Here is a 23,170-nt window from a genome sequence, read left to right on the forward strand (position 1 = left end):
ATGTTCTACACACAGGAAATGTAATCAAGAGCTGAATAAAATTAGTTCATGAAATGAACCTAAGAAATTCATTTTTTTGATATAACTTTATTTGGATGATAGTTTACCAAACAGTTTCACATCTTTCATGCTAAAATTAGAGCACATAGAAATCCATCTTAGCAAATGCTAACTTCATATCTTAGACCCCCTGAAAAGGACATTTATAGCGCATCTATATAGAACACTGGAGTTGAGAGCTCTCTGCAGCCTTGCACAGACCTTTTGCAGGGCAACAAACCAAAGTCAAAGTGCCAAAAGGAACTCTTCACTGCCACTCTACACCACACAGGAATTTTTCCTGATTTAATTATGGTCCTTGTGAGAAATCTGAACCCATCCCACACTCCATCATAACGTAAATACAGGCAACAGACTGAGTTCATCCTGGCTACTAACGTATTTCAATAAACCAGCCCTCTCTTAGCACCCAATGCTGATTTTCCAGAACTGACTCAGAAACAGAGTATGCTACCAAAGAAGCTAAGCCAAGACATTCACAATACAATACCTTCAGCTTTTATTTGCAACACACACACAGAAGTTTATAGACATGGAAAGAAAAAAGCATCTGTGTATTCCACATGTGAATTTCATCCACATTCCCTACTCCCTACTCCCTACTCTGACCAGGGAATTTCAACTACAGGCTCAAAAAAGGTAAAACTACAAGGCACAGCATTTAAGCAAAAGAGTTAAAGGGCCATATAAATCTTTCAAATTAAAAGTAAAGCAGTTAAGATGCAAAGAGTTCTAGAGAATGGTGCACAATGATGTGAATGTACTTCACTGAACAGTACACTTTAAAAATAATTAACAGTAAATTTTATGCTATGTGTATCTTATCACAATTTTTTAAAAAACAAGTAAATCAGGGTATCAGCCATGAACAATACAAAATAAAATTAAGATGAGAGGATACAGCTCAGTGGTAGAGTGTATGCTTAGCAATCCCCAGGACCTCCATCAAAATAAGTAAATAAATAAAATTAATTCCCCCCAAAACAACAACAAACACAAACAAAATAAAATTAAGAAAACAATTTAATTTACAATAGCAACAAAAAAGAATAAAGTGTTTAGGAATAAATTTAACAAAAGAAGTACAAGAAGACCTGTACACTGGAAACTACAAAATATTATTTAAAGAAATTAAAGAAGATCTAAATAAATGAAAAGACACCTCATATTCATGAACCAGAACACTTAATATTAAGATGTAAATACTCCCCAAATTGATCTTCAAATTCAACACAATCCCTATAAAATCCCCAGCTGGCTTTTTTGTAGAAATTAACAAGCTGATTCTAAAATTCATACAGAAATGCAAGGAACCCACCATGGCCAAAACAATCTAGGAAAAGAATTAAATTGAAAGATTCACATTTCCCAATTTCAAAACTTACTACGAAACAACAATAATCAAGACTGTGTGGGACTGGCATAAGGACAGACAGTTCAACGGAAAAGAATTGAGAGTCTACAAATAAATCCATACATTTATGATTATTTGCTTTTCAATAAGGTGCCAAGAGAATTCAATGGGAAAAGAATAATCATTTTAACAAATGGCACCATGGTAACAGATATCCACATGTAGAGAATGAAGCTGGACCCCTATCTCATACCATATGCAAAAATTAACTCAAATCAATGAACTAAATGTAAGAGCTAAAATTTAAAACTCTTACAAAAAACAAGTGTAAATATTCACGGCTTTGGGTTAAATAATAGTTTCTTAGATATGACACCTAAAACACAAACAACCAAAGAAAAAAGAGACTTCATCAAAAGCAAAAAGACTACCCACAAAATGGGAGAAAATATTTGCAAATCACATATCTGATAAGGGTCCAGTACCCATAATATATTAAGAACTCTTTCAATTCAACAATAAGACAAATAACCTATTAAAAAATGAGTAAAGAATTGTATAGCTATTTCTCCAAAAAGATAAACAATTGGCCATAAGCATATGAAAATCATTAGCCATCAATAAAATGCAAAACAAACCACAATGAGACAGGACTCAAAAAGATAGACAGCAACAGTGTTAACAAGGATGTAGAGAAACTGGAACTCTCCTACATTGCTGTTGGGAATACAAAACAGTGCAGTCACTTTGGAAAACATTTTGGCAGTTCCTCAAGAAGTTAAACATAAAATTACTGTATGACCAAGCAATTCTACTCATAGATATATACCTGTTATGGCCTTAACAACATTGTGTGAGGCCCAGGATCTCAACTGGGCTAAAGCCTGCTGTATCCTAGACTCCAGTAACGAGAGCCAGTACATGCTCTCTGACATAAACAGATGTCCAGGCCTCTAATGAAAGATCCCTGACTACTGTAAGTGCCTTATTCTAAATATATGAATAATCTGGAAACCAGTTATTAACTCATTGGAAAACTGCTGTAGATGGAGAAAGGGAAAGACAGAAGGATGACAAGAAAGAAATGAGCTATATAAGAAAGGCTTATATACACTTTCAAAAGCAAGGTTATTTCCAGAGGACAACTTAATTTTTGGAGCCAGACTGACTGGCCATTTATAAACTGTGACTGTGGTCAAGTTATTTAATGTCTTTGCACCTCAGTTTTCTCCTCTGAGGAAAAGGAGAATGGTAATAGCATCTACCTAACAGGACTATTATGAGGACCAGGTAAGTTAGAACAGAGTTTGACACATAACAAACATTCACTAAATTTCAGTTATTGTTAATAGTTATTGTTAATAATGGTATTAAAAGAACCTAAAAGTTAAACTTCTACCTTTAAAATAATACATTTGTGATAATTTAACAATAATATTTTAGGAAAGACACGTGGTAGTTAAAAAAAGAAACTACCATATTCATACAATGGAAAATTATACAGCTATTTTTTAAAAGTACACTTATCTGCTAAGACATGGATGAACCTTGAAAACATTATGTTAAGTGAAAGAGGCCAGACAGAGGTCACACATTGTATGATTCCATTTGTATAAAACAACCAGAACAGACAAATCTATGGAGACAGAAAGCAGATTAGCGGGGTTATTAGGGGAAGTAAGGAGTTTCTTTTCAGTGTTATTAAAAACGTTCTGGAATTATGGGGGGTGGACGCAAAACTTAGTGAATATACCAGAAACTGCTGAAATACTCACTTTAAAATGGTAAATTTTAAGTGAATCATACCTCAATTTAAAAAAAGAAACTGAGTTTTCTTGAAGAAGTCTGTATTATCACCTAGGGGATTCGATTTCGCTGAGGATCGCTCACATCAAGCAGGTATTTGTAAAGTGTGCTAGTTCTGTTAATATGAGATGAAAGTTACAGAAAGTGTGGCTTATTTCTGAGAAATGTACCTGCTTATCTTAGATAACCTAAAGTTTACTTGGAAATCTAAAGAAAAATAAAGACGAAAGCTATACTTTTTATTGTGAACTTTTACACTTTAAAAATCTGTCTGCCTTGTTATTAGGAAGAAAAAGTATATATCATTTCATAGATTCTCTCCAGTAAATATTGGAATATTAGCCAAATAGACTCTATCAGGTTAAATAAAAAGAAACTCAAAGCATGATTCCTTCAATACACTCAAGAACAAGTGAAATATACTAAGAACACGGTGTCTTACACACTCACCATGAACTCCTGGAATTCAAACAATTACAGAAACTAGGAAGAGTACTTCAAGTTTACAGAATCAGAGAGTCTATGGATGGACACGTTTGCCATTCTGTGTTGTAAATCAGAAACCCGTATCTTCTCAATTATCACCACAGGGGAGTCAAGGTATGGTCTGCTGTCTCTTCTGTTTGTCCAACATATCAGGTGTCATTTAATTCTGACCCTCTCCCACAAAGCATATCTGTTTGCTTATCCTCTGCCTGGGGACCTGTCTGTTCCACAGTTAGCACTCTCTTCACTTCAGGCTATGTCCAGTGAAAGACAGAAAGCACATCATCTGGTAAAAATATTAAAATAAATGTCATCACATTTAAAACATCATGACAAAACAAAATCCTAGAGGTAATTCAGAATTACCTTTGAAAAACAAGTATATGAGAAGAAATTTCATTCAATAAAAATGTATCTCTAAATTATAAGCCAAAGACAGCTGGACCCATTCACAGAGAAAATTTAGGAAGCACACTAGCAAAAAGAGCAACCTACCGCCTCCCTGTCTGAAATATGGAAGAGTCCATGTTGAGTTTCTCTGATTAACATGATGCTTGTAACACATTACTGCTTCTCAATGTTGGGTAAAGGATTGTAACAGGATTAACAGGAGGAAGCCATTAAAAAGAAACAGGAGACAATGAAGGAGAATAAATATACTTTGTAAACCTACCGAAAATCAATATCCAATAAAAGGCTTTTAATGTTAGACTTCTCGTCACCTGATGTTTTCAACCTGATCAGCTCATGCAACCTAAAGCAATTAGTGAAAGCAAATTTAATAAGAAATTACACATGCCACAGACAACAAGCAAACAAATAAAAACCCACCCATGTTCTCCTGATCTTTCTAGTGTTTCAATGAAACACTGAAGAAAATTTGACAGATATAAGCGTCATTTCAATTTTGCAGATATTTTTTAAAGAGTAGAACTTTTCTGAAACAAAGAATTCTAAAGTTATAATAAACAACTTAAGAATCAAATCAGAAAGCATCTCCTATCACATATCAGAAATCTGTAAGGATTTCTCTCAGACGGAATAAAGATTACAAACTTTCACAGAGGGACCATGCTTTATGCTTCCTTTGCACACCTGAAGCTTCATGTTGTACCCTGCACATAGTAAATAACTACTTAAAAATTTTTCTTACACTTTCAATAGGGGTGATAGAAGTGTTTAAAATACCACATAACATACCTTGGTGTTCCAACACACAGTACTCTTCTGAACCCAAGGGTAGAGAGCAGGTCCACTAAGAACAGACAGCTCCTATCAGCAAACAAATACTGGGCATTTGTCTTCTTGTTTTCCAAGGGACAGAGGAGCTGACTGGGCCTTTTTAACTGGGTGATGGAGACGTCACCCACTATCTGATGCTCACGGTGCTTCTCCCCGTCGTCTGGCAGTACCAACTGCTGACATCTTTGACAAAACTTCCTCTGAGACAAGGGCAACTCAATAAACTTCAAGTACCTGCAAGACACAACAAAATACAAAGGAATATATTTTAAGTTTGTTGCTTTAAAGACAATTGATCTTTGACAGTTTTAATATGCAAAAAGTATTATTACTTTCCAAAGACTACCGCGTAAAGAAGCAAAGGTACCAAAAAAATCTGTGGAATGTTGGCTTGAATTTATGTCTGGCTGTATACCTACAAAGTGGAAAAGAATCAGCGATTTCATGAGAATTGAGATGCTGCAATTTAGTCACTGGATGAAGATCAATATCCATTTAAAATGTGAATATAATATATTACTCAAACAACTTAGTAGTAATGGAGACTACTATCACCTTTAAATTTATTGACAAATCCATGTGTTCTAACTTGGAAGTGTTAAACAGTCTGGCTCGGTAAGACAGTCATTTTAAAATGAGAAATTAAGATCATTCTTCAATTTCTTATGGCATACTCAGCAAGAAAAATTACCTCCTAAAAGCAAAAATGTTCTTACAAAGTTCCTCTATTCTTAGCAGTACTGATGGAAGCAGTTCTGAGACGCTCACCCCCAAAACAGCAAAATAATAATTAAAGCCTAAAAAAAATACAATACCAGATACCCTATTTGATCCCTTACAAGTCACCCTTATATCTGATTTCAACATCACTACTTTTTTTTCTTTTCATTTTATTATTGATGATTAAAAAGAGAATATGATCACAGTTAATATGTTTTAAAAACTGATTTTGTACATGCAATACCAGCTAAGAAACCAGAGTAAGAAAACAAAAGGAAAATAAGTAAGATTACTGGGGCTCATGAAGGGTCAGAAATGTCTCCATCTAAGCATGTCAAACAGTGCACTAAAGGAGTCTTAAGAGTTTGAGAAGAGTCATATGGTTTCCATAGAACTGAACTCTGAACTGCACTATAAAAACTGGAAACTTGACATAGAATCAAAGTGGGTTTTAAAACTTTTTGTATCTAAGCACAGTTTCACTTCAGAGCACCGAAGGCAGTGACAAATAGATGTTCTGAATGGGTTACAGCAAGAAATAAGCTTACTGTGCCAGTAATTTAAATGCTTCTATTTCTATGATAACTGTTTTTTTTTTGACAGCTTCATCTATGACTGGAAAGAAAAAGGAGAGCGCTATTAGAAGAAATCTTAATAGTAATTCACAGTAAGAATGTCAGCAGAGCCATGAAATGCAAGTGGAAAAAACCAGTACCCTCCTCAGCAATAGATAAACTGAATTTACTACTATTACCGCCCATTAGTAACTGTTCATTGTTGAAGATGTCCACATCTAGCCATGAGAGAGCAACAGAGACCACATTTACCATCCTGGCCCTCAAAAAACAGATAATATATGAAATCAGTTTCATGTGGCATGTGTGGACAAGTGGCAGCTCAAACCACGAATGAGAAGAGAAGGGAGCAGAGGCATGAGTGGGAACAGCTGCCCGCTTCCTCCTGTGGACAGATGGCAGCACAGGACGGAGACCCCAATGGAGCACACTGAGTTGACCATGCAGAGTTAGAATTGGTGGTGGCCAGGGAGGCCAGAGTCACAGGGGAGAGCAGGGAGACCTTATGCACAGAGCATGCGGAGGGCAGATGGCGAGCATGACACTGAGGGAGCCTCGGAACTTTGCCGAGGTTCCCCTCCAGCCTGTGCTGAGGACTGACTGGCATGTGCATGAGAAGACTACCCGCCGAGGGGGAGCAGATGAACACCGCCGGGCAGAGTGAGACACCTCCGCGTCCACAAGCATCAGGTGGAGAGCTCTGGAGGGACAGCCTCAGGAGTGGGGAGGAACTAGCCCCACCCCAAACGCTGCTCTGGTTCTGCCAAAAGGCTAAAGGATAAACCTTCAAAAGCAAGGGACTATAAAGGATCAGTTTTTGAACAGCCATCTGTTCTTTCTGTCACAATTATTCTTCTGTTGTAGCACGAAAGAATGATATCACATTTCTCACTGGTAACAAGAAAACAGTGGAGCAATATCAATTCCATATGAAGTCTTCCAGAAAACAGAAAGGAGGGTATAATTTCCAATTCATTTCATTAGGCCAATGTTACTCCAATGCCAAAACCAAAAAAAAAGTTGTAAGAAAACTAAAGACCACTATACTTAATGAACACAAACTCAAAATTAATAAAATTTTAGTCAATCAAAAACACATACATAAAGGCAGTAATACATCATGATCAAGTGTAGTTGACCCCAGGAATGCAAAGTTGCTTTAATGTTTGGATTCAGTCAGTGCTATTCATTATATAACAGTCTAAAAAAATTATCTTCTCATTAGATGCAGAAAAAAAGGCACTTGACAGAAATCAAACATCCATTTGTGATAAAGATTCTCAAAAAACTAGAAACAGAAAGGGACTTCCACAACCTGATAAACGGCATGTAAGAAAAATCTACAGCTGACACCATATTAATGAGAGACTGAATGCATTCCTCCTGAGACCGAGATAAAGCAAGGCTACCTATTCTTAACATTTCTACTCAACACTGACTGGGAATCCTAGCCACTTTGATAAGGCAAGAAATAAAAGGCATAGATTAGAAAGGAAACATTAAAACCTCTTTATTCACAGGCAACATGATCATGTATGTAGAAAGTCCTAAGGAAATCTTCAAAAAAGCTGCTAAGACTAGTAAGTAAGCTTAATAAGGATAAAAGATTAATATACAAAAATCAATTGCAATATTATAAACCAGCAATAACTGAAATCTGAAACATAACAATTTAAAACAGCATTAAAAATATAAAATATTTAGGGATAAATCTGACAAGAGATACATAACCCCACTACACTGAAAATTACAAAATGTCACAGAGAAAAATTAAAGATGATTTAGCAACTGGAGAGATATACCCTGGCCATGGACTAGAAATCTCAGTATTATTAAGATGTCAATTCTCTTGAATTTTACCTATAAATTCAGCAAAATTTCAATTAAAATCCCAGCAGGGCTTCTTGTAGATACTGAAAAAAATGATTCTAAAATTCATATGAAAAAGATAAGGATATAGAACAGCCAAAACAGCTTTGAAAAAGAAAAGCAAAATTAGACTTTCAACACTACCTGATTTCAAGACAACTTACTATAAATTCACAGTAATCAAGACAATGTGATCATTGTATAAAAATATACATATGGGTCAGTAAAACAGAGCAGAGAATCCAGAAAAAGACCCACATAAATGGTCAACAGCCTTTTGACAAAGGTGCTGCAGCAGGCTGAACAATGCCCCCACAAAGATGCCCATATCCTAATCCCTAGAACCTAAGAATTTGGCCAAAGGGACTTTGCAGATGTGATTAAGTCAATGATCTTGAGATGGGAAGATTATCCTGTATTAACTGAATGGGCCCAATGTAATCACAAGGGTTCTTTCAAGAAGGCGGCAGTATAAAGTTAGGGAGAAGACAATGAGATGACAAACTGAAACTGAAGTGACGTACTTTGAAGATGACGAAAGGAGCCACAAGTCAGGAAATACAGGCAGCCTCTGGAAGCTGGAAAAGGCAAGAAGACAGATTCTCCCTTGATTTTTCGGAAGAAACACCCTCTCCTGCCAACAGCTCAACTTTAGTCTAGTGAGACTGATTGTGAACTAGGGACCTCCAGAACTGTAAGAGAATAAATCTGTGTTGTTTAAAGCCACCAACTTGATTACCAAGTTTGTGGTAATCTATGACCGCAACAAAAGGAAACTAAATCAGGGGCCAAGTCAATTCAATGTGGAAAGGATAAAACTTTCAACAAATACTGCTGAAGAAGTTCAAAAGCCTGACCCTTATGTCATAACACATTGAAAAACTAAGCCAAAATGGATCATAACCTAAATCTAAGAGCTAAAACTATGAAACTTCTAGAAGAAAACACAGGAGAAAATAATGATTGAATTCGGCAAGAATTTCTTAAATAGGACTTAAAAAGCACAAAGTATTTAAAACAACAATAAATTGGACATTCAAATTTTAAACTTTTTTCCTCAAAATACACTCATCAAAAGCAATAAAAGAAAAAAAAATTGGACTTAATCAAAATTAAAAACTTTTGTGTTGCAAAGGATACCATCAAGAAAATGTAAAGACAACTCAAGAATGCAAAATGTTTGCCAATAGTATATCTGGTAAAGGAACTGCAGCTACAATACATAAGAACTCGTAACTCAACAATAAAAAAAATTAGCCCAATTTAAAAAATAGCAAAGAAAATGAATAGACATTTCTCCAAAGAAGATATACAAATAGCCAATAAGCACATGGAAAGATGCTCAACATCTTTAGCCATCAAGGAAATGCAAATCAAAACAACGTGTTACCACATCACACCCACCACGATGGTTATTAACTAAAAAGACAGATAATTGTATTGTGGAGAATGGAGACAAACTGGAACCCTCATAAATTGCTAGTGGGAATGTAAAATGATGTAGCTACTTTGGAAAACAGCTTGGTAGTTTTGTACTGTTAAGCATGTATTTATCATATGATCCAGCCATTCTACTCCTAGGTAATTACCCAAGAGAAATAAAAACATGAGTCTGCAAAAAAACTTATACACAAATGTTCATAGATGGTTTATTTGATAGGCAATAACTAGAGGCAACCTAAGTGTCTAAAAACAAGTGAAAATATATCATTGCAACAGAATATTATTCAGGAATAAGAAGGAATGAATTAATGATACACACACCAACACGGATGAATATCAAAAATAGTTATGCCAAGTAAAAGAAGCCAGACACACCTCCCCTCAAAAAATAGTATATATTGTATAATTCCTTAATACAAAATTCCAGAAAATGCAAATTAATCTATAGTGACAGAAAGCAGATCAGTGGTTGCCTGCGGTGTTTGGGGACGGAGGAATACAGGACGATGGCAGAAGAGGAAACTTCTGGCAGTAATGATATTCTTAATTGTGGTGATGGTTTCACAAGATACCTTCATGTCAAAACTCGTCAAAAAAAAAAAAAAAAAAAAAAGAGTATTTCCACCAGAAAAAAAAAAAGACTAATGTAGGTAAAGGAGGGGTTTTGTTCCAGAGAATCTGATCAAAGAGTTTATTAAATGGATTCTAGTTTCCCAACTTAATTTTCACTCCTCCATGTAACTATGATTTCAAAGCAATGAGTACTATGAATGTTTGTCTCTTTGTGATGATTTGATTTGATTTTAAAAACTAAATTAATTGGACTTAATAGTAGAAACATTTGACTAGTATACTTGTTAAAAAATGTTTTAAGAACCTAAAGTTTGAATCAACACATTGAACTATTAAGTATATTTAAAAGTATCTTAATGGACTTAAAAGTACCGTACGTTCTTTTACCATGTGTTAGCTAATAAAAAACTTTCAAGAAAAAAAGAACAAAGGAGTTAAACAAACATATAGACTTGGAAGAACTCAGGGTATATGGTTATCTAACCTTGATCCTTCATGAAGAACCTGTTGAACAACTGGATGCCAAGCAGAAAGGACAACCATCCCAAATGGGAGCACTTCTGAAAGCTCTGGGACAGATTTCTCCAAGAAGACGAAACTGATGGATGATGCTACATCTGAATGTTCTAAAAGGATTCAAATAATCCTGGCAGAGTCTGCAGTTGAATCAGTGATAAGTGCATAAATAACTAAGCAAACAGCACTTTAACAGCAAAAAATTCCAAAACTGCTATTAACTAGGAGGAAAACAAAAAGCAGTGTAGGAAAGACGTCATTATGAGCTATACATTTTTTATATAAATGGAATCTTATGATAGCCATATAGATATCTTTATTTAAAAATTTTTGATTAGTAAAAGCTTTTAAAAAAAATTAAAACTGCTAGAGGATGAATTTCAGGCAAATAGGAGATAAGAGAAGAAAGTACAGCAAAGGGGCTGTCAGTCAGCACTAAATCCATTTAACCACAGAATAAAAACAGAAACAAATATGGGTATTATAGGTAGAGTACAAAATGTAAATAATATAAATCTAAATAAAAGTGGTAGGAGAAGGGGAATAGAAAGTGGGAGGTAGTGGAAGTATACTGATTTTCTCATGTTTTAGAGCCAGGGGACAAAAGATATCATTTAAAACTGAACAATCAAAAGAGCTACAAGCACTATTGAAAGACATAAAAGTTAACCCTAAAAAGAAATAATCAACTAAAATTGGATAGTAATCGTAGAAAAAAAGAGAAAGGAAAAAGAAATATACTAAGTCATCAATTCTCATTTTTAGATGAAGACAATCTTTAAAAAAAAAAAAAGGATTAAATATGGTATAAAAAGTTACAAAAGCAACGATTAGAACAAAAATATAGAAGAAACACACATTAAAAAAAGAAAAGCAAACACAGACCAGAACGTGAAAGAGAATAAAAAGAGGCAATAAAAACAGAAAGCATAAAACAATACAACAAAACTAAGACCAAGCATATCTGTCATATCCACTATGAAAACAGGCTATATCCACCCATTAAAAGAAAGCCTGTCAGACTGGATCACAAAGCAAAATCCAATCACCCCATTTCATCACTTCTAAGATGCATACATTTTCACATTTTAGCATCTACAGTATTGAGATGTGATTTGTAACTGCCATCAGCCAGACCACAAGTGGAGTGTCACTGCCATTACCCTATGATCCAGTCCCAAAACACAAAGTTACTACACATGCAGTCAGGAACCAGAACAGAGCAATGAAGGTGAAGCATACGTTTCACGTTAGAGAAGTAAATTTTCATCGTTGAATAAATGATGAAAACAATCAAGGGCTTTATAGGAAAAAGGAGAAAGGAAGCTCCCCAAATAGATGATGCTGTATCAGGTCCTGTTGCTTAAACGCATACAAAAGGACTGCCTGTCACATACCAAGCAATGCCAACTGAATGCAGGAGAAGCTGCAGAATCACCAGGAAGAGATGAAAGTTCAAAGCAATGAGGAGCTAGTGTGACAATTCCCTCACTATATAGGACTATCTTAAGGCACTAAGTTTATTTTAAAAGAAGGAAAAGAAGAACAACGTAAAATGAAACTCCACTGATGTATTTTTTTGTGCCTTGTCGAAACTGTCCTTCAGAAAGCTTTTATTGCTAGTTTATTAACCTCCTCTTGACAAAGATCAACTGAGATCTTGTGCATACTTCTCTCTATTCAAAATCACATCATAATCATTCAACCATATGGCTTTAAATTTAACATTCAGACACAAGTTTTTTTTTTTAAGTTTGGTAGGAAGAACCTGAGACTCTCCAGAGCTAAGGATTATTCAGCGCACCCTCCTTATTTGTACTTACAACACATAACCCGGGGTGTGAGGAGAAGAAATTCATTCTGCTGCATGGCTCAGCATGACTCACAAATTGCAGGCTAGCATTCTGAAATGTCATTTTTATTGATCTCCATTTGCTGTTCCATTTGCCTTTCCGGGAGTAGACAAATGTTTATGGCATTTCCCTAATAGCAGACCTTGAATATTTGAGTTTAAATAAGCCCTGAAAAAAACATAACCAAATGAAACATCAACTAAACAAAACTATCTGGATGCACATAAATTAATGCTGATTTTAGCATTAAAATATATCTTCCCTAAGACTTCATGGGTCATGATAAAGGTGCCAATATACCACATAGTAGAATAACACATTTCAGGGCATAACAGGCAGCTAAAAACTATGTAGAAAGTCAAGTCTCAGGCACAAAATGTAAATCTGTCAACTGAACGCATGTGAAATACATAGCATGGCTCAAAGAGTGAGATTAGAAAAATGAATATCAAATCCTGTTCTGTAGAACCTACAAATCCGTGCAGCACTGCCAGGTCCACAACAAAAATCAAGCAACAAAGGTCAATTTACTTCAACAGCTACCAGTCTTCCTCACTAACAATTTCAAAACTAAACTGGCCAATGAAACGCTATTGCTGTGTCACAGCAACAGATAAAACGTTTGCTTTTTAGACTAGGGATAATGTTTAAATGCATTTTAACCCTTTCAAATATAATTATTTAATAAGATAACTTATGAGTTGTGCAAAGTTAAATTAGAAAATAATTATAATCTCAAGTAATAGTATGTCACCCTTAGGTCTGTTTACATGCAAGAATAAACTGCTAGTCTCAAGCTAGAGCACACTAAGGGAATAAGTAATTAATAACACAGAATAGGTAATTTAGTAATCCCTTGGTTTGAAAAGCCAAAATTTTTAATTCTGAGGAATGATTGATTTCAAAGCATTTAAGAAACCATAACAGCTTGAATTATCAAATGATGCAGTGAAATCAATGATACTACATTTCAAAAAGCTTACACTTTAACCCGTCCTCTAAAACCTGTTCAAATTCCATCTCCTTAAACTGTATTGATCAGCTAAGATACAAGTGAGCTGTAAAGCTTCTGACTTTCCAGAGTATTCAATGCTGTCTATGAATACTGTCGACACTTAACACATTCTTCTTTTTACTGTATCATCTTTTTTTTTAATAAACTTTATTCTTTTAGAGCAGTTTCAGGTTCACAGCAGAAATGAGCAGAAAATACAGAGTTCACACACAGCCCTCCCCACCCACACATATATACTCCCCTACCCTCAACATCCTTCATCAGCGTGGCATATTTGGTACAATTGATGAACCAGCATGGACACATTATTATCAACCAAAGTCCATAGTTTACATTAGAGTTCACTCTTGATATTGTACATTCTATGGGTTTTGACAAATGCACAATGACATGTAGCCACCACTATAGTATCATACAGAATAACTTCATTGCCCTAAAAATCCCTTGTGCTCCATCTATTCATTCCTCCCTCCCTCCCTCTCCTCAAACCCATGGAAACCATGATCTTTTTATTGTTTCTGTAGCTGTGCCTTTTCTAGAATGTCATTTGGTTGGAATCGTACAGTATGTAGCCTTTTCAGACTGGCTTCTTTCATTTAGTAATATGTCTTTTAAGTTTCTTCCATGTCTTTCATGGTTTTATAGGTCATTTTTTTTTACTACACATGCATTTTTAACTTACATATATCTACTGTTCACTGTTTCTAAGAACATTTAGAACTTTATCTTTTAAAACTTACATAATTATCAAAGGAATAGAGCCAACCACAAAATTAGAATTAATTCAAAAAGATACATATACCCCGTTACTAACAGCAACATTATTTATAATTGCCAAGATATGGAAGCATCCTAAGTGCACATCAATAGTGAATAGTTTATGAAGATGCAGCATATATAAATATATGTGATGGAATACAACTCACCCATAAAAAAGGATATTTTGCCATTTGTGGCCCTTCATTCACTTTTTTTTTTTCACTTCAAAAACCAGAATTTTATAACTGGCAGAAATATTTCCATTACATCAAAAACAACAAAATACCTAGAAATAAACTTAACCAAGGAGGTTACCTATACTCCAAAAACTGAAACGACACAAAGAAATGGAAAGATTTCTTGTGCTCTTGGATTGGAAGAATCAACACTATCAACATGTCCACACTACCCAAAGCAATCCACAGACACACTGCAACCCCCATCAAAATACTCATGACATTCCTCACAGAACTAGAGCAAACAATTCCAAAATTTATAAGGAACCACAAATGATCCAGAACAGCCAAAGCAATCTTTTGTAGGTCTCTCTTTTTTTTTTCTTTCTTCTTTTTGTTCTCCTTTCTTATGGTTTGACAACTAGAGAAGGTCCTTTAACGTTTGTTGTAAAGCTGGTATGGTGGTGCTGAAATCTTTTAGCTTTTGTTCATCTGTGAAGGTTTTGATTTCTCCATCAAGTCTGAATGAGAGCCTTGCTAGATACAGTATTCTTGGTTGTAAGTTTCCCCTTTTCATCACTTAAATATATCATGCCACTCTCTTCTGGCCTGTAGAGTTTCTGTTGCAAAATTAGCTGATAACTTTATGGGAGTTCCCTTGTATGTTATTTGTTGCTTTTCTCTTGCTAATTTTAATATTTTTTCCTCATCCTTAATTATCAATTTGATGACTATGTGCGTTGATGTGTTGTTCCTCTTTGGGTTGATTCTGTGAGGTACTCTCTGTGCTTCCTGGACTTGGGTGGCTGTTTCCTTTCCCAAGTTGGGGGACTATTCAGTGATTATCTCTCCAAAAATTTTCAGGCCCTTTCTCTCTTCTTTCTGAGAACCCTATAATGTGAATATTAGTGTGCTTCATGTTGTCCCAGAGTTCTCTTAAACTATCCTATTTCTTTTCATTCTTTTTTTCCTTTTTCTGTTCTGCAGTAGTGATTTCCATTAATCTGTCTTCTAGCTCACTGATCCGTTCTTCCGCCTCATTTAGTCTGTTCTTGGTTCCTTCTAGTGTATGGCTCATTTCAGTGATTTTATTCAACTCTGTTTGGATATTCTTTATATTTTCCAACTCTTTGCTAAAAACTTCGCTCTGTGCATCTATACTTCTCTTGCATTCTCTGAACATCTTGGCCATCATTACTTTAAACTCTTTCTCACATAAATTTCCTGTCTCATCACTTATTTCTTATTCTGGGATTTTATCTTGTGCCTTACCCTGGGAGATATTCCTTTGCCAACTCATATCGTCTATCTTTCTATGTGTCTGTGGATTCCTTCCACAGGCTTTGGGATTATTGTTTTCTTAGTTCTAGTATATGCCCCTGGTGCATGAGGCTGGACTAGAGGCTTATGCAGGTTTCCTGGCAGGAGGAGCCAGTGCCTGCCCGCTGCTGGGTGAAGCTTGGTCCTGGACCTCTGGTGGGTAGGGCTGTGTCTAGAAGCCTTTGTGGCTTAGGAAGTCTGATGATGATGGGTGGAGCTGTGTTCCCACCCTGTATGTTGTTTGGCCTGAGGCTTCTATACAGGCTGTTGGGTAGGGCTAGGTCTTGATGCTAATGATCCAGTCAAGATGTCAGCCTCCAGGAAAGCTCATGTAGATGAACACTCCCAGAATGTCTGCCACCAGCTTTTATGTCCCCTGAGTGAGCTGTAGCCATCCCCCACATCCCCAGAAGACCCTCCAAATCCAGCAGGCAGATCTGGCCCAGGTTCCTATGAAATCACTGCCTCTGCCCTTGGACCTGTTGCATGTGACTTTCCGTGTGCACTTCCCAAGAGAATGGAGTCTCCATTTCCCCCAGTTCTATGAGGCTCCCAGAGCCAAGCCCCCTGGCCTTCAAAACCAGAGGTACTGGGGTCTCCTTCTCTACCCAATGCCGAACCCGGGCTGGGGAGCCTGACGTGGGGCTTAGAGCTCTCACTCCTGTGGGAGGGCCTCTGCGACTTAACAAATCTTCAGTTTATGGGTCACCGACCTGAGGGGTATGGGGCCCAATTATATTGCAAGCACACCCCTCCTACCAACCTGCTGTGGTTTCCTCTTTATGTTTCCAGTTGCGGATCTTTGTTGCTAGGTTCCAGTCTTTTTTCAATGATTGTTTAGCATTCAGTTGTGGTTTTGTTGCAGCTGCGAGGAGAGGCAAGCTCGTGGTCCTACCACTCCGCCATTTTGACTAGAAATCTTTACTGTATCATCTTTAAATATAGCTCAACTCCATTACTAGCCTTTTAAGTTCTTTTTGAGCCCTTAAAAAAGAATGAATAAACAATTGGATGAATGGATGGATGGATGCAGGAAGGGAGGAACGGAGGCTTGGGCAACAAAACTTGAAGTTATAGGTCACAGATGATTTAAGATGATGAAAATTACTTTATCAGAACATGCTCTCAAAAACCAGCACTAAATAACAGATAAAATTACAGCCTCCAAGAAATAACTTTAACTTAAAAAAAATTTAATGCTTCATATTTTAGCCAGTGCTTTTATATTCTAATTAACATGAAATATGAATTTCAGGAATTTTTTAGTATCAAGAACCATACTCTGGCAGGACAAAAATTTGAACTGTGGTTTAGCTCCAGATTAACATTTTATTATGTAAGGAAAGAAGAACGTCTAAATTTTCTTATGGAGTTCAACTGAATCACCAATATCCTTATGTAATAAAATGAACTACATGCTTATTAGACAAAAGTGGTAAGGCAAAGGACAAAACCATGTACACATGATGACCATAACCTTGTAAAACAAACCTTTGCATATTAAAAAAAGGTCAGGAGGAGGTACTACAAAATGACCAAGGTCCTGGGTTCAAAGACAGAAACCATGGGTGATATTTTTCTATTTCCTACTTTCTGCTTCTTCAATATTCTATTTTATCTCATTAAGCTATATAGTCTCATAATAATATATTTCTACAAAATTCTTTATGTCTAAAGCCTTGTATTTCCTTAAATTAAATTACTATACATCATATATTAATTACTATCTGCTTTTATGCCTAAAAACACCACTTCAGAATCAAAGAGGCATAAGTCTGAATCACTGCTCAGTCATTCTAGCAGTATGAAGTTGATGAAGTTACTTGTCCAAGTCTCAGTTTTCTCCTCTAAGTAAACCACCTTGGCAGGATTAAATAATATCTTGTGGAAAACAGCTAGCATAGTGCCTAGCTCAGTGGTGCTCAATCTACATTAATTCCCTTTTCAACATTTTTCATTGTTGATTCAATTCCCATAAATTAAGCAGACATCACTGATTAAGTTCAGTAGTTAAGGAGCAATCAAGTTATCTTAAAAGCCTCCTCCATCAAAGGGCCTTAAAATCTTAAACTCAGAAAGACATTTTTAACAGATCCCAGTACTTCTTTCCTCTTACCCTGGCTAAGATCTCAGAAACCTCTTAAACATAGGAGCCCAGGTAACCAGAAGGAGCTGTCATGAGAGTGAAAACCTATGTCATCAGCAACCTAGACCACAGGCCCCTTCGTGAGTTTCTCCCAGTGAACAGAACACGACGTCTACAACACAGGAGGGGGATGAGTTCTTTTCACAGGTTTGCCAAAAAATTAATCTCTGACTCAATTCCAGTTCACCCAATAAAATATTTTTAAATGCAGATTTTTAAAAATAGATGTATACAGCTTTTAAAAGTTTTTTGTGGTTCTTTTAATATTTCTAAAAGGAAAATTACAGTAAATCTTCATGAGATTGGATTGGGCAATGAATTCTTGGCTATGATACCAAAAGCACAAGCAGTAATATCAAAAGAATTGATGTTGGACTTCATCAAAGTTAAAAACTCTTATGTTATCAAAGGACATCACTGAGAAAGTGAAAAGACAGCCTACAGAATGGGAGAAAACATTTTCAAATCATGTAATAAGGGTGTAACATCTAGAACATATAAAGAACTCCTGCAACTCAACAACAAAAAGATGAACAACCTTATTAAAAATGGACAAAGGACTTGAACAGACACTCCCCCAAGAAGACATACAAATGGCCAAAAAGCATATGAAAAAATGGTCAGCATCATTAGTAATGAGGGAAATAAAAATCAAAACCGCAATGACATACCACTTCACAACTGCTAGGATGGCTATAATAAAAAATACAGAAAATAGCACATGTTGGTAAGGACATGGAGAAATTGGAACCCTCATGCATTGCTGGGGGGAATGTAAAATGGTGCAGCCACTGTAGGAAACAGGTTAGCAGTTCCACAAAAAACTAAATATAGTATTATCATATGATCCTGTAATTCCACTCCTAGGCATGTATGCAAAAGGAATAAAAAGAGGGACTCAAACAGATATTTATACTGATGTTTTGAGTATTAGTCACTATACCCAAAAAGTAGAAACACCTGAGTGTCCATTGACAGATGAACAAAATATGGTACATGTATACAATGGAATATTACTCAGCCATTAAAGGGATAAATTTCTGACACATGCTACAACATGGATAGGCCTTGAAAACATGCTAAGTGAAGTAAGCCAGTCACAAAAGGACAAATATTGATAATTTCACTTATCTGAGGTTCCTAGAATAGTCAAACTCATACAGACAAAAAGTAGATTAGAAGTTACCAGGGACTGGGGGAAGGTGGAATAGGGAGTTACTGCTTCATGGTGACAGAGTTTCCATTTAGGGTGATGAAAAAGTTTTGGAAATTGATAGCAGTGATGGTTGCACAACACTGTTAATGTAATTAAGGCCACTGAATTGGCAAGTTTTATGTTATAGATATACTTTATCACAATAAAAATAAATTAATTAAACTTAAGGGCACAGGGGAAAAAAAGGATAGTAAATGAAAAATGACACTGCATCAGTACCTTTCCACACATTGTGATCGGGATAAAGGAGGCTGACATCTTTGATTATGAGCTTCTCGGGCAGCAAGTCTAGCTCCTGACAACTGAAAGAGTGCAAAAGTAAAGCCACTTAATAAACCATCAAATTTGCTACTACCCTAGAAAAACTAGTATCACATTCTGACATTGAGAAGCCAGAAATTCAAGCAGCTCAAAGTTGTAAACAAACATTCATTTCAGGGGAAAACAAAACAAAACATTAACCTGGGAAAATCCTAGAGCGGTTTGAAACAGTAACCAACTATTAAAGCACTGAGAGGTTAATCACACTTGGTGATTTTAACAAGTCTGCAGAAGAGGCGCATACAAGACTGTTTTCCAATAAACCTAACAAACCTGAAAATGTTCTAGTTAAAACTTTCAGAAACTTTAATTGGAGCTGAGTCCAAGAGGATACCAAGCTCATAACTATCTCTAAGTGCCTTCATCGGTCATCCAACAGCTGTATAAAGGATGTTCAATGCATACTATTATATATAAAACTGTTAAACAACAAGGTCCTAGTATATAGCACAGGGAACTATATTCAATATCTTGTAATAGACTATAATGAAAAGGACTAGATATATATACATGTGTAACTGAATCACTCTGCTGTATACCAGAAATTAACCTAACATTGTAAACCAACTATACTTCAATTTAAAAAATAAATAAATAAAAGGATGTCCAATGCAAATGTTCCCAAGAAAGTGTTTTTCTAAAACACTTCCTTGAATGACCATCACCTATACTCTTTTGGGAGAAATCTGTATTTGCAACTCCGTAATAACATCTCAGAAAGTCTTAAAGGGAACTCAGTCTTTGAGATAGTAGTTTAAGACATCAGTAATCAGAGTAAATTCAGAGCAAATATAAACACCAGTCTCTCCAGCCAAAAAACATGGTATCTTCATCTCTGAAAAGATTTATCTATACATTCTCAATAAAATATCACGCACATCAAAAATTTTAAAATAGGGAATTCTTCATTTCCATGAGAATTCCGTGTGCCCATAATGAATTTGATTTTCCCCTGTTAAAAAAACATATATATATATAGCCAAAAAGTTTACATACCTTTTCATCTTCCCACTGAAAAAAATTACAATCTTTTCTATCTCTACAAGCTGAGCAGGCATAAAACCTCCGTGTTTCTTCTTTCCCTTGGTTCACCTTTACAAACAGAAGAGTGGGTCCTAGTTTTAGAATAGGAAAAAACATGTCAGTTCCTAGTTTCCACCGCCCTTAAATAAAATTGGTTTTAGTTTAATGCACAACTTATCATAATTAAATGTACTATTCTAAGTAATTTTTCCCCCTAAGGTCACGACATTCAGGCCCTGACTACTTAAGAAATTAAAAGTTTTCAAAACTGGTCTCTCCAGAAAGAAAATGCTATCGTCAGTTTAGTTGCGGTCCACATGGTGAACGGCCTGTGTCCTGACACAAGGAAGGGTCCAACAACTGAGAACTTTGAAACCTCTGCTCATCTATCCTTTCAGTGAAAATCTGAGCTTTATAGTTGTACATACCCTTTCTCCCCCAAGTTACAGAAAAATTGGGTCTGGTTTCTAAGCAAGAATTCATTCTATCTTGCTCCCTAATGTTTTTTTAATTGAAAAAATGGCAAAGCAACACATGAAATCTCCAAGTACTTGGCAATGGGAATTACTCAGTAACATGCATCCTGTTTGTCTAGCCTCTGCCTCGTCCCTTCAAAAAGATGTAATAGCTGTGGAGCCAAAACCACAACTGTGGGGACTTTCTACGACGGTTTCTTAAGTGGAAAACCACAACTTCCAGAGAAAGGCATCACACACGGTGGGGAAGAGAGGCAGATAAAAAATCCGGGAGTCCTAAAAGCCCATGGCACCTTCAGGCTAACCCACGCCCCTTGGCGCCTGACAGCCAGCCTGAGCCCAAACGCGGACCCACCGTGAGGGCACAGCGGGGCGGAGGCGGCGGGATCGGAGGGAAAAACCACCTCGACTCCTGAGCTCCCCTGGCGACCCGAGCTTCCCTTTTCCTCCACGGCTCCAAGCTGGTCCCTGGGGGCCGCCATCTTCCCGCCGCCGTCCCGAAAGCCTCGGTCCGAACCAACGAGGCTGAGACAGAGCGCCTCCATGACCCGCAGTGACTCACAGCGCCCCCGCGCTCCTAGGAGGATCTTCGGCCGCTGAGGCTGAGGCTACGCCTCTAAACCCTGTCCCAGGCAGGCCAGAGGCTGCCACCCAGGGGTCCCGGGCCAGAGGTGGAGTAGGCTGGGATGAGGTGGGGGCGGGGGACGACTCCCAGGCAACTCGTTGGACCCTGTACAATAAGCTCACCTATTTTCTGCCTCAGCCTTAGCACCTTAGCACCTGTCAGTACCCTCCTAGCGTTAGAGTTTAGCCGGGAGATGAGATGACCCTTCAGTAGAGCAAAGATTTGGTCTGGTTGTAAATATATGTATGTTTCATTGCATATGTTGGATCTTTGCTGAAGAGGTTATAAATATGAGCAATAATTTATGAATTTTTTATTTTATTGTCTAATAATGTTTTTAGTTTGTACAACAAAATCCTTGAGCAGAGAAAAGCTGGGAGACACGGCAGGACTGTCTGAGACAGACCCTTGCCACACTCCCATCTCACAGAGTATAACTGCAGATGCTACTAAAACATGTTCGAATTTGGCGCCTCCTCCCCAAAATAGCAATATCTGTCATCAAGCAGAGGGAGTGCTGGATTATAAGAGAAAATGAACACAAGAGTTCTTTGTCAACAGTCAAATGGTATGTACATATCATCACTCTTTTACAGCTGTGTTCAAATATATAGAGGTGCTACACTATGGAAGAGAATTCCATTTATCCTGGATTACTCAACGCGGTAGAACCTGGGTGAGATTATAAAGAGGCAGATTATGGCAGGAAAAAAGAACACACTGTGGGGTTCCTAGAAGCAGAGCCCAGGTTGATTCTTACGCAAGTTTTTTGTTTGTTTGTTTTTTGGTTTTGTTTGTTTGTTTGTTTGTTTGTTTTGAAGGAGAAACCTGGAAGGAAGGAAGAGAAGCAGGAGAGTGAGGCAGAGACGTGGTTTCAGCTGGAGTCCAGCCTCAGCCTGATGCTCAGGGAGCTCGGGTGCACGACCAGCACAGTGGTGTTGCCTGCTTTACAGGGAGAGGCGGGGCTGTTGTACCCCATCATCAGTGTGTCCTAATCCCAGACTAAGCAGGAGTCCTTCTTGAGGGAATCAACTCAACTGGGAGGTTTATCTCCTATTCTTTCCCCCTGCTCCTTCCTGCTGTGGAAGGCAGGTACAAAGACTGAAGCTCCTGCAGCCATCTTGGACCTTGAGGTGAACTTGAGAGAAAGTAAGGAGAAACTGGACTGTCAAACTCAACTCCTTTCACGTGAGAGTAAACCCTTGTCTGTTTAAGCCACTTGTTTTTTGTGTTTTCTCTTACATGTAATCAAACTTAATTTTAATATACATTTTCTTTTAATGGCACTTCAGTTTTCAAAAACATGATTTGTACAAGCTAAAATCACGTACACTGTATGCTCTCCAGATTTGTAACTAAAATCACGCACACTGTATGCTGCTCCTCCCTTGAAAATGGAAGGATCAGAAGTTGAATCAACTGTTTTAAAAAATATTCTACCAATGTGCCTGGTGCTTAAATATATAAACATTTCATTTACATATCAGCTTACAGGAGCTGCTGTTACACATACCACACAGCTGAGGAAACAGGATCCCAGGTTAGGCTGTGCAGGGGAGAGGGGAGGAAAGTTGGCTCTACAGTCAGATTGTCTTG

General features: G+C 36.9%; 1 protein-coding gene across 2 annotated transcripts in view; it reads right to left on the reverse strand.

Annotated features, from left to right (window-relative positions):
• ZCCHC4 (zinc finger CCHC-type containing 4) overlaps positions 1-21,669 on the reverse strand; it is a 42,073-nt gene extending 20,404 nt beyond the window's left edge. Inside the window, exons 1-5 of one of the 2 annotated variants that reach the window (XM_010963040.3) lie at positions 21,305-21,668; positions 20,447-20,565; positions 19,349-19,431; positions 4,907-5,182; positions 4,380-4,460 (exon numbers count right to left, since the gene is read on the reverse strand). In XM_010963040.3, the coding sequence (XP_010961342.3) occupies positions 4,380-4,460; positions 4,907-5,182; positions 19,349-19,431; positions 20,447-20,565; positions 21,305-21,494 (749 nt within the window). In that variant the 5' untranslated portion in view covers positions 21,495-21,668. Of the gene's footprint in view, positions 1-4,379; positions 4,461-4,906; positions 5,183-19,348; positions 19,432-20,446; positions 20,566-21,304 lie in introns of both variants that reach the window. The other variant, XM_010963041.3, reaches the window with a different exon arrangement.
• Positions 21,670-23,170: the final 1,501 nt, after the last annotated feature.

Source organism: Camelus bactrianus, chromosome 2 (assembly GCF_048773025.1).
Source record: "Camelus bactrianus isolate YW-2024 breed Bactrian camel chromosome 2, ASM4877302v1, whole genome shotgun sequence".
Lineage (NCBI taxonomy): Eukaryota > Metazoa > Chordata > Mammalia > Artiodactyla > Camelidae > Camelus > Camelus bactrianus.